Here is a 13,034-nt window from a genome sequence, read left to right on the forward strand (position 1 = left end):
TGTAAATTGTAGCCCAGAACAGAGTAGGCAAAATGGTGCTTCTGGAAAGTAATAAAACCCGGAAAAGTATGGCCAATCCTTTATTAACAGAAGCAGTGACAACAATGATGACTGAACCAGCAACATACAGCTGGCTCTCTTTTCCACTTAAAACTAACCTTCTGTGTAGCAGAGGAATAGCCTCTGTCAGAAATGATAATCCAGTATTTAAACACAAGTCTAGTATTCATCCAAAATAGTGCTAAATGCATAGTTATAAGGACCCTATATAAGGCTCTGAAAATTGCTGCACAGGCATTTTGCAGGCAGATGCTGCTGCAGAATCCAGATATCAGGTCTTTCGGCAACAAAAGTTCCAATGGCCTCTGGAAAGCAATGCCCAGTGACTAGAGAAGGAAAGATCATGTCTGTAGCAGTTTTAAGTAGCTAGGTGGATTTCTATATAGTGCAGACTTGTGTATATAGATGGTTATATACATCTATATAATAATTACATAGAAGTTCGTTGAACTCCTTTTTTTAGAACTTACATCTGTAAAATCTAATTTCTGGCTGAAATAATAGAAAGGAAAAAGAGACATAATTCTTAGGGGAAGGCAGCATTCCAAAATTAGAGAGGCATCTAAGTGTACCAAGCAAGTTTAGATAGATGGACAAAAATCTTGTTATCACTAGGGAAGATAGTGAACTGTCACAGCTAAATATAACTTTATTCTGCCCTCTGGAGGCGCAGTTTTATATTGCAAGGTGTTCCTTATTATAGGCCAAACAACAGTTATCATACATAGAGAATTCAAAAGATGCTTCAGAAAATAGCTAATTGAACTTTGCTAATTGTATATTCTTAGCAGCAGCTTCAGTTTTAAGAAACTCTTAGTCAAAAGTCTTTTGATGCCTGTCGTTCTAGATTGGTTGTCTTACTTGATTAACAGTTAAAATGGCTGTTTAGAGTATGCTATGTAAGTCTATGAGTAATGCCCGTGGGAGGGGCATTTGAACTGGGACTGCACCATAAACAGAATATGGCAAGTGAGCCCTGCCATGTGCTGCCCTGGAGCAACTGTTCAAGGGTATTTACACTATGCTGAAATATTTTTCCTCAGTGCTTATATGAGCATGTATCCTGGCTTTACATGAAGTTAATACAGGTAAGTGCAAATCCAGGTTTCATTTAGATTGCAGCATCCACACTGAATTAATAAAGACTTTATTTATAAGGCATGATGTTACTTTAAAAAGGGACAAATGGAATAAGATTTTCCAGATTTATAATGACTACTTGCAGTGAGCTTCCCAAAATGGTCAACAAAGAAATATGTTTTAAAGATATTTTCACCTGTTATTTATAAAATAGGAACATTCCCAACAAAGTGAAATTTCAGCAGAAGAGAGGTCAGGTGAAAAGCATGGTCTTCCTTACCGAAAAAAGTCTATTCAGATGCCAGGGTCTTTGGATTCAAATGTAGAGGACAAGGCCTGGATCCTTCCCTTCTCTATCCAGGAGGGAAAGATAAAAAAGCACGTCCAGCAGAAGAGACACAAATCCCTATACAAATGCTTCAGCTTTGATGATACATGGATGGAGAGAAATCGAAAAAGGACCTTTGTGAGAGAGGCCCAGTCAGACAGAGAGAACGAATCAAGTAACTTCCCAGAAGATCAACTCAACGTAAGGAACCAAAGATAATTTGTCTGTTCTCTCTGTTTGCATCTCATTCCTCCCTTTCAATGATTCTGTTGACTAGTTCTTCTGCTTCCTTTGTTTCTAACACAATATGGCAATTTTGTGTTCACTTTTGTGAGATTAATCATAAAAGAAAAGATTTATCCTGACAGATAGGTCTTCTTTATTGCCTCTCTTGTCTCATATAGGATGCATGGTGTCATACGTACATACTTATGATCAGTGGATTGAAAAGCATTTCTATTTTAGAATATAATTTATATTTTAGGCTACAAATGATATAAATGCAAATTTATTAGAAGCAGTATTAAATATTAAACAACTGCATGGAGAACACCAGGGACCACACAGTATTAATTCATTCTCCCCCACCCCTTGTTATCACAAATGTGTAATTTTAAGAGCCTTCTTTTCCTTTTAAAGTTCTTCAAAATGACTTATCTAGCATTTCTGATATCTACAAAGCTCTTTTCCCTCAGAGAATACTCCCTGCTCTCTTTAGCATTCTCATTTGCTCTCTTTTATCCAGATTGTTTGGATTGAGGACAAGACTTAAAAAAAAAGTAATCTTTTTGGAGTTCAGGCTAGCCATTTTTGTAAACGTGTTACTACTTTTTTTCTGTAGGTTAAAACAAAACCAGTTACTTCTCCAGTGGCCACTGATACCCTTCCTCTCAAGTTGCACCTCTATTCCCAGAGCACACCTACAGGACTAGACTGCATGGGCTTGAAGCAAAGCATCTCCTTTCCTGGTATGACCACCTTTATTATTGGATATCTAGTAATTTACACTATAATTTGGTTGATTTTGAATTGGTTTAATTATATTATTTGCATCAATTAGCTTTGATGGAAATGGGTATTCAGCAACACTTCTTTATTTTCTTCAATGCCTCTTTTGTATATATTTGTATGCATTGATCTACCTCAGCAGAGATCTTATAGTGGTGTGACTAACTTGTTTATTTTAAGAGTATTAAACTCATTAGTGTTGGCACAGAATAGATGGCAATTGCTAAAGTGATGACTTTTAATGTGGAGTTTGACACAATCCCTTCTGGAAGGCTTTATATTTGAAAGAAGAGTATAGTATTGGCTTCAAAGGAATCATGCTGAGTTTGCTTTGTTGCTCCATTTTCTTTTCAAGGGGTCTTGACAACTGTTTTCTAATGTCTTCCATTTCACATATGTAAGTGTAATCCTATTGCTTTATAAGTTAAAAATAATGTTTGCAAAATGATTCCTTTTAATTTAAATATAGTTATGGTTTTTGTACTCTGAGATTTCAGTGCTTACTGAAAATTAGAATGCAGGAAAATCTTCAGTAGAGGATAATAATAAGCAGGTTTAAATGAAAGCTTAGAAATCCATTTTTTAATTCCCCAACGCAGGGATGGATCACAAAAATGTCCAAGATGTTCAAAGGTACTACTTGGACATCTATCGTAAAGTATAACTGCTGGTTATATTGTTAGATTGCTTTATCAGTGACATTGTTGATGAACTACTTGTAGCTTGCTTGCTTTTTAGATAGGATTGGATTTATTTACAAAGTTCTCAGAAACATGTAGGGAATTAATGTGACTGCTGAAGTTATCGTTCTTTCTCTTGTTTTTTTCCAGATGCTTTAATTACAATTCTCTCAATGTTCTGTTGCTATTAGTATGAGGTTGATTATAGTTTAAACAAAAACAATAGAAAAATGTTTAATAGGACAAAAAAATTGGCCAACTAGAGATGCTCCAAGTTTAACAAAGCTTTAGATATTTTTCCCAGAAAGGAAACCACATAGTATTTATGGAAGAAAGCTATATATCAAACTGTATGGTTGCTGTTATTCTTATGAATGGCTACCAACACTTGTTGTGCATGCAGCAACGTTTTGTTGAAACCATTATGTTGTTGAAATCATTTCACTGCCTGGAACTCAGCTTTTAATTAAAAAAAGATAGGAATAATAATAATAATAATAATAATACATTTTTAAATGTTCAGTTGACTGAGTTTCATGTTTAATGAATAAAATATAACAACAACAACAATAATCATTGTTAAAACTTGTATGCTGCTCAACTCTTAATGACTCTGGACGGCTCACAACAATCAAAGAAATTACAATAGAGAATAGATAATACAATATCAATCAAAAATTAAAGGTAAAAGATGGCAAGTGTGATAAAGTGAGGATCTTATTTTCCCTGGAGGTGTTAGTAGCACTGTTAATGCACAATAATAGGTTAGATCTGTATCAGTTTCGGTTTTGTCCTGAGGCACATCTCTGATTACTTAAAAGTTGCTAAGTTTGAAAATCTTTAGTTTAACATACACAAGCTTGGGCTGTAAACATATGGAAAAATTGGGCAGTCTCAACTAATGGAAACCCATCAAATTTAGGCATCCAGGTGGAGGTCATTTTTTGAATTCTCCATCTGACCAGTATGAAATCTAAAATCCCATTAGAAAAGATCAGGCTTCTAAGGTCCATGAAGGAAGGATGAGACATAATGCCAGTAAGAATAAATTCTCTACTTTCAAATTTCATTTCGTTTATGAAGGATCAAAGTATTTGGTTTTTTCCAAATTGTCAAAATAGTATATAGTGGGTCCTTTTTATTTGGGATGTTTTAGAAGCTTTTCTTAAGGGAGATGGAGATATCACAGACAGTTTTATTTTATTGATCTTCTCTCAGTTAGCAAATCAACTACAATAACTACTGGAAAATGAAAAGTAATCATGAATTATAATTAAAGATTGCTTGTATGATTTCACTAGTGAGAATTACAGAATTGTCTTCCTTCTCCTCACTTGTCTGTCCCATTTAACTAACTATTTCTTAGAAGCTAAATGGTGTCTTGATGTAGCATTCAAGCATTATATCTTTTCATATAATTCTTAAAAAAGAAGAAAATCCTAGAAATACATTTTCCTTTACCTGCAACAATGCAATGTTGTAGTCCTTGTCAGTTGTTTAAAAAAAATGGTTTGTGTGTATGCTCTTCATGGATGATTCTCTCATCTCCATGTTCTCCAAAAATTATCCTGGTCTGTAACCAAATGCCACTTCCAAATATGATTGTTTTTGTCTGTGTGAATAATTTTGGAAAAAGAGAAAAGAAAAACGCCATTGCTCTTTTCCTTCTTTCTGAAACATTCCTATATCATGCAGGAATTGGAATTTTCTTTTTCATAATTTCAAGGCATGTAACCTTCTAATTTCATCCATTCCAGTACTTATTTTAAATAGCCAGAAACTTGAATTACCTATAAACAAGTCTAATGTCTTATCTCCGATTTGTGTTCTTATAATGTTGTCCTTACAGCACCTTAAAACTCACAATAGCTAAAAACCTATTTACAATGTTTTATTTGATTTATAAATTGATACTGTTTATATAAAATATTTCAATTATATTAATTTCATATATATCAATTTTATATATATTTCATTTCCATACCGATAAATATTTTTTACCAGGGTTTTCTTTTTTTAGCAGACTACTTTGAAATCTTGAGAAAATAAATATGGAATATTTTTATGCAATCTGATTTAGAATTTTTTGAAAAGAGAAACACTGCTGTCAGAATACTGGATAAACCCAAAATCTCTTTTATTTTTCAGGCTTAGGTTACAAAAAGTAACAATATCAATGTTGTTTTCATTTCATTTCATTCTGAAATGTCTAAAACATTAGAGATGACCAGTGCTACAACAGAAGATATATTTTTGAAGTTTCAATATATCAATGTCTAGTTGAATTTTACGAATTATATGTTTGGAAGATGATCAATGAATCACATTTCAAATCCCAGATTTTCTTTTTCTTTTCTCCAATATGATGCATTCCAGATGCATTAATGACATGCTGATAATTCCTAGACAACAAGGATGATATCAAGTTTGAGGAAGACTATGACATGATTATATTATTTATGTACAGTATTTTCCCCCAAAGACTTCACTTTATTCATACTCTAAACTGTAAAGTATGGCCAAAATATCATATTTCCCAAATAATTGTAAAACAGCACTCTAGTTTTCTTCTTTATCAAACTTTAAAAAAATCAATTTTAATGCATTTCAAATATTAAAGGATCATGGTTAAAAGCTAACAATATCATATATATTGATTTAAAAAGAATAAAACTAATTTATTGATTTATGTAGCAATTTATATACCACTTAGTTCCAATCCTCAAGAAGGTTTATAATTATGAAAGCCATGTGCTAAAAGAATCCCCACCTAATCCATTAATAATTACTTAGACAATATAATCAAACAAATATTTAAAGAATATAGAGAATATACAGTAAAAAAGGCACATATATCAACTAAATATTACCACATAGCTTTGGGGAAGCTATGGTTTTCATAGCTTCCCCAAAATTAATAAGCTGGGGACTTATTATTTGAGCCATCTTAGCGAGTACACTGTTCTACAAACTAGTATTACTTACTGAAATGACAGCTTACCTCTAACTCAGGCTATAAAGGAGATCTGAAAGTTTGTATATTGGCATGTTTGTATTAATAAAATAGAATTAGCTCATTTGGTTGTGTCTCCTGTGTAGATTTCCCGAGAAGGCTGACATCTATCTTTCATGTTTAAAAGTACAAATCTCATTTACAGTCTGAGAATTTTGGGTGGGTCCCTTCCTCTGCCCATTATGCAGCTGCAGGCTATGCCCTTTCATCCCCCCATCTCTCAAGTTCATTCCCACATAACTTACACACAACAGGATCACCTATGTGATGCTTGAAGGATTAATACCAGCCATTTGAATTAGACTTTGAAACTAACTAGTAACTAGTGCAGTGATCAAATTATACCAAACTATACAGATAATTCCATATGTTATGTCTGGGCAATGAGGAGGCAGGAGACAGTCATTTGTGACAACAGCTCTTAAGTTTATTGTGTGAACCCAGCAAAGAAATAGCAGAACAGTCCTTCTTATATAGCATTTAGGCTGAGGCACCAGCCAATCAGAAACGTGCTTTTTCCCGGCCAAAATTCCCTCCAATAATTCAAATACATAACACACACATATATATATATATATATATTTTAGAAAACAGTCTTTTAAAACTGCTACTGAAAGATACTGAATTTGGGGATCCTTGTTGTCAATATGGCATGAAACGACAATACCTTAATTATCAATAATACCTTAATAATAAAAATAATCAGAAGGAAGGTACTCAGCCTAAAGAGGTCAAGAAAATTCCGCTCTCTGTAATAAATTAGTTTCACTCCAACTGCTTATATTACAATCCTCTGAGAAATGTTGAAAGCGATAGAAGGAATATTTGTCAGTGCACTGTAATAGAATATTATGTGACCATAATATGGAAGAGTGCACTAATGATTTTTGAAGCTCTACAAATCAAACTTCACCTCTGGGTAACTGAAATAGCTTCTTAGTGAGAAAGCTCAGTTCACAAATGGTAGATTTTCAAATTTGCTTGCTTGCTGATATAACATAGTACACGTATGGTCTTTTGCAGGGGGAGAGAAAGCTGTTATGTGATTAGGTTAGCAATGGAGTGCACAAAATGAAATAACTTGTTTTATGATCTGTGCTGCATAACCCTTCATATGTGAAATGAAAAGCATGAGAATATAAAATGCTATGATAAAAATGGCTGATATGTGAATTCTTTTCCTACATGATCTTCTGCAGCCTCAAAATAACAACAATTTACTAAATTTGTATGCCATATTACTCTCAATGACTGTTCACTTTGTTGCTTGCTGTAATTAGAAACTCTCTGTAATTAGGTAACACAATTGGAAAAAAACCCCAGAATTTGAATTCTTGTTACTTTTATTATTACATTTTTAATCTGTCTTTTTATACATAATTCAAAGTGGCAAACATGCGTAACATTTATAATAGCTGTTTTAAGGTCCTGGTTTTCCATTCTTGTATCTACCATAATGGCAAAATGCATTGAATTTAGCCGGAATATTTTCAGACACATCAAACCCAGATGGGACTATGAAAGATACAGATTGGGGACCAAAGGGGCACATCTTTATATACAATATAATTAATCAAGTCAACTTGTATCTAATTTTTTGAGGAACTGCAATGGTTCTATGTATTATGTTATGTAAGACATCTCATAGCAAATTTTAATTACTTCCACATTCTTCCAGCATCTTTTAAAATGCATGTTAATCATACATATCTATAACCTAAATAATTTACACACACACACACACAATACAATATGTATACAGTATATCTATACAATTGTAAAAGCTTTTTATTTATCCTTTCCAAACATAATGAATAGTTCAAGTAAATACGTTTCATTAAAATACACCAGAATAGCAAAGATAATCCTAGCATAGAGATAACAGCAGTAACATATAAAAATTAGATAGTAGAATTATCAATTCTGATAATTCTGATAATTGAATTATCAATTCAACCAGCAAATGCTCAGTCTTACATATTGGAAAAAAGAACCCAAAGTACAAGCTAAGTACAAGCTTGATGGACATTACCTTACAGATGACCCCCACCCTGTTAAAGACCTTGGAGTTTTCATATCAAATGATCTAAGTGCCAAAGCCCACTGCAACTACATAGCAAAAAAGGCTCTAAGAGTTGTAAACCAAATTTTGCGTAGCTTCTTTTCCAAAAAGTCTACACTACTAACCACAGCATATAAAACATTTGCTAGACCTATCCTTGAATACAGCTCACCTGTCTGGAACCCATACCACATCTCTGACATTAATACAATTGAACGAGTCCAGAAATATGTTACAAGAAGAGTTCTGCGCTCCTCTGTAAACAACAAAATACCTTATACCACCAGACTTGAAATCCTGGGATTAGAAAATTTAGAACTCCGCCGACTCCGACAAGACCTGTGTTTAACACACAGAATCATCTATTGCAGTGTCCTTCCTGTTAAAGACTACTTCAGCTTCAATCTCAATAATACAAGAGCAAACAATAGATTCAAACTTAATGTTAACCGCTTCAGTCTTGATTGCAGAAAATATGACTTTTGTAACAGAGTTCTTAACGCTTGGAATACCCTACCTGACTCTGTGGTCTCTTCTCAAACTCCCAAATGCTTTAACCAAAAACTATCTACCATTGACCTCACCCCATTCCTAAGAGGACTAAAGGGGCGTGTATAAGTGCACAAAAGTGCCTACCGTTCCTGTCCTATTGTTTCCTTTTATTGTATGTGCTTGTATATAATGTTGTGACAAATAAAAAAAAATAGGTGGCATTAGGCTCAGGAATACAGTTTCAGCCAAGAAGATTTCTTACGTACATTAAAGGTAGTTTCTAAGGATGAAGCCTGCACTTGGAATAAATATTATGTTAAAACAACAATATTTACTATCTCTTCCTGCCAACGTTATTAAGAATCTGCAGCAAAGGTCATTTTCAAGACTTGTCCTAGGACTCTTTTTCTTGGCTGAGGAGATAAGCATTCTTTCCCTCTTTGAACTGGCAGAAAGTAGAAACTGTGCTTCCCCTACATGCTGAGCTTTATTTTACCTCAGCAGTGAGTCTGGCAAATGGTGCTATCCTTAAAATTAATGTGGGATAGTCTGGGCTGGCAACTGGTGGTTTCATGGCTTCAACCTCCCCCAACTCCTGGTGTGCTGTCAGCTAAAACAGCCACTAACTGCTTTCCTTACTATGACTATGTACTTAGAAGGGACTGGTTATCTCCAAGTGTTTTCCTGCTTTATACACTTCCATAAACTTGGAGAAACTTTAGGCGATAGAGGCTATCAGTTTCTCAGGAGATCATTACTCCAATAATGGGGGTGGGTGGGGGCGGGAGCTCAAATCAGAGAAACTGTACCCTTAATCAAAAGTACTTCTATGTCATAAGATCAATATTCTCTTGTAAAGAAAAAAGAACAATTGGAAAAAGGGGAAATTAGTCATTCTAGATGAGCTCTTCACTTATCTTGTGCCTTCCCCTTCTCTCTTTCTCTCTCACTCACACACTCATGCTGGCTCTAGCCTTGCTTCAACCAGTGCATGGCTCCCTTCCACTGGCAAGTCAGCTGGATACCAATAGTCTTATGTAAAACAAACAATAACAATCAAGTTAGTAAAACCCAGAAACTCCACCCCCCAGATATCTATTATAATTTAGAGGAAAGTACACATTCACTGGACATGAAAGGATGTGTCTGCAGTAGAATGAAATGGCTAATGGGAACTGGGCAAGAACCAGCCCCTGGTCAGGTCATTAACTATATAATCAACATTTTTATATGAAAATATTTGTATCAAGTAAATAATAATAATAATAATAATAATAATAATAATAATAATAATAATAATAATAATAATAATAATAATAATAATAATAATAATAATAATTTAATTTGTATACCACCCTTCTCCCGAAGGACTCAAGGCGGTGAACAGGCAGATAAAATAAAAACAATACATTTCAATAAAAACAATATTTAAAAAACTTATTCCAATAGCCTAAATTTAAAATACTATACAAAATATAAAATAAACCCCAATAAAATCCGTATTTAAAAAACCCTATTAAGCCAGTCCTGCTCGAAAGAATAAATATGTTTTAAGCTCATGCGAAAGGTCCGGAGGTCTGGAAGTTGTCAAGTCCTGGGGAAGCTCATTCCAGAGGGTAGGTGCCCCACAGAGAAGGCTCTCCTGGGGTCACCAGCCTGCACTGTTTGGCTGACGGCACCCTGAGGAGGCCCTCTATGAGAGCGCACCGGCCGGTGGGAGGCATGTGGTAACAGAAGGCGGTCTCGAAGATATCCTGGTCCTATGCCATGGAGCGCTTTAAAGGTGGTAACCAACACCTTGAAGTGCACTCGTAAAACAGGTAGCCAGTGCAGCCTGCGCAGGATCGGTGTTATATGGGAGCCACGAGTGGCTCCCTCTATCACCCGCGCGGCTGCATTCTGAACTAACTGAAGTCTCCGGGTGCACCTCAAGGGGAGCCCCATGTAGAGAGCGTTACAGTAGTCCAGGCGAGAAGTGACGAGGGCGTGAGTGACCGTGCATAAGGCATCCCGGTCTAGAAAGGGGCGCAACTGGCGGACCAGACGAACCTGGTAAAAAGCTCTCCTGGAGACGGTCGCCAAGTGATCTTCAAAAGACAACCGTCCATCCAGGAGAACCCCCAAATTGCGCACCCTCTCCATTGGGGCCAATGATTCGCCCCCAACAGTCAGCCGCGGTTGACGCTGACTGTACCGGGATGCCGGCAGCCACAGCCACTCAGTCTTGGAGGGGTTGAGCTTGAGCCTGTTTCTCCCCATCCAGACCCGTACAGCCTCCACACACCAAGACAACACTTCAACAGCTACATTGGGGTGGTCAGGGGTGGAAATGTACAGCTGGGTGTCATCCGCGTACAGTTGATAACTCACCCCAAAACCACTGATGACCTCGCCCAGCGGCTTCATGTAGATGTTGAACAGGAGAGGCGAGAGAACCGACCCCTGTGGCACCCCACAAAGGAGGCGCCTCGAGATCGACCTCTGCCCCCCTGCCAACACCGTCTGCGATCGGTCGGAGAGATAGGATGAGAACCACCGAAACACGGTGCCTCCCACACCCAATCCCTCCAACCGCCGCAGCAGGATACCATGGTCGATGGTATCAAAAGCCGCTGAGAGATCAAGGAGAACCAGGGCAGAGGAATAACCTCTATCCCGGGCCCTCCAGAGGTCATCCACCAATGCGACTAAAGCTGTCTCCGTGCTGTACCCGGGTCGGAAACCAGACTGGAATGGGTCTAGATAGACAGATTCATCCAGGTACTGGGGTAACTGGTGTGCCACCACACTCTCAACAACCTTCGCCACAAAGCAAAGAAAAATGCCAGTTTAAAATGGAACAATTAAAATCAACTTTAAGCTGTTTCTGCAGCAGGGTAGGGAAGCAATGTTATGAGGTCCTATTCCTTGAAAATGATCAGCAAGACATCTTTGTGTCTTAACCCTTTTAAACTGTCCCAAAATAGTGACAACTGAATAACAAAGAAAAATGAAGTTTCAGGAAATATCGCTTTGTATAAATATAGTCCTGAAGTACCCCTATGTATGATAGACTTGGAAGTGAACACCCAAGCCTCATTACAAGCGGATTGTGACTTTGTTTTTAGGATTCCTAATGTCATGCAACATATGCCTTATTCCTGGATTGTACTTATGTACAACATTGTACATAACACTTATACACAACATTGTCATTCTTCAGCAGTTCCGCTGATTTGAGTTCTGCCTCAGCTGCAATCACTTAATTCTGTTTTCCAAGAGAAGCTCAAGAGCTCTGCTTTTTTTTCCAGTGGCAGGAAATCCCACCCTCTTCTTGTATTTTCCTCTGCTCCCTTCCTCTCTCAGTATAAGAAGCTTCATCCTAACATTTCTCAACTGTTTTAACCTAAGTGAAGGGGTGGTCTCTGGTGGTTTTACAATCCCCTAGTTCATTGGTGTTAAACTCTCAGTGTCATGTTGCCGTCATGTGATGTATCACAATGTTTTCCCCCTTTGTGTAGCTGGAATGGGTGTGGCCTGTGTGTGACACATCCGGCCTGTTGGCTGCCAGTTTGACACCCCTGCATAATTGTTCAAATTGTTCAAAAAACACTAAATATCATAGACACTAAATATTTGTATAGGCACTGGAGGGAAATTATTTTTGTACCATCCTATAGATAGCTGGACATTGAACTGATATTTTCATAGGTATCCTCCACATTTAAATTCATCAATGGTTGATAATAGGTGAATTTCAAATAAATCGTGAGGATTTAAGAAATGAAAATAATGATGGTATAAAAAGAACAACAGTTGCCAGGATGGCCTTTGGGAGAAGAACAAGTAGAAAATAAAATTATATCTGTTTGTGCACCAGGGTCAAATCTTTGAGATAGACTAGGTCAGGAAATGGACCCTACAAGGATTATAGGAATACTACTTATTGTTGTAGGGTATACTATTAGAATATTGAAACTCTGCTAGAGTTTCCCTCTGGTCCCGCTTATACCAAGCAGAATCAAGACAGGGTTAGTTTGACTCTCTTTCTCACACTCCCTTCTTTCCCAGGACTGAATTGCCTTTTATTTTCTGTTAATGTATTTAGAAACCCTTTTGCTTACTTTTGTCAAAGCTTTCTCTCCACACTTCTATCCAACCAGTGAGTAAGACACTAAAAACCTGGCTCTGTTCTTGAATGTGAGGTACTGAATTTGTCATGGCCCCTGTTTCTGTCTTTATTGCTTACTGGCCAATTATCTTAGCTGCTACTGTATGTATATTTATTTTGGATGTTTTTATTGTGTTTTTTTGTTATTTACTTTTTTAATT

General features: G+C 36.5%; 1 protein-coding gene across 4 annotated transcripts in view; it reads left to right on the forward strand.

Moving 5' to 3' along the window:
• The window catches only part of ARHGEF4 (Rho guanine nucleotide exchange factor 4), a 187,498-nt gene that overhangs the window by 65,968 nt on the left and 108,496 nt on the right, over nt 1–13,034 (forward strand). For all 4 annotated transcript variants that reach the window (XR_009155769.1, XM_058188542.1, XM_058188540.1 and 1 more), the window contains exons 4-5: nt 1,355–1,669; nt 2,310–2,436. Coding sequence is in view for 3 of the 4 variants with exons in the window: in XM_058188542.1 (XP_058044525.1) it covers nt 1,355–1,669; nt 2,310–2,436 (442 nt within the window). In the remaining variant the exon portion in view is untranslated. The remainder of the gene's footprint in view (nt 1–1,354; nt 1,670–2,309; nt 2,437–13,034) is intronic.

The sequence above is a fragment of the Ahaetulla prasina genome, chromosome 6 (genome assembly GCF_028640845.1).
Source record: "Ahaetulla prasina isolate Xishuangbanna chromosome 6, ASM2864084v1, whole genome shotgun sequence".
Taxonomy (NCBI): domain Eukaryota; kingdom Metazoa; phylum Chordata; class Lepidosauria; order Squamata; family Colubridae; genus Ahaetulla; species Ahaetulla prasina.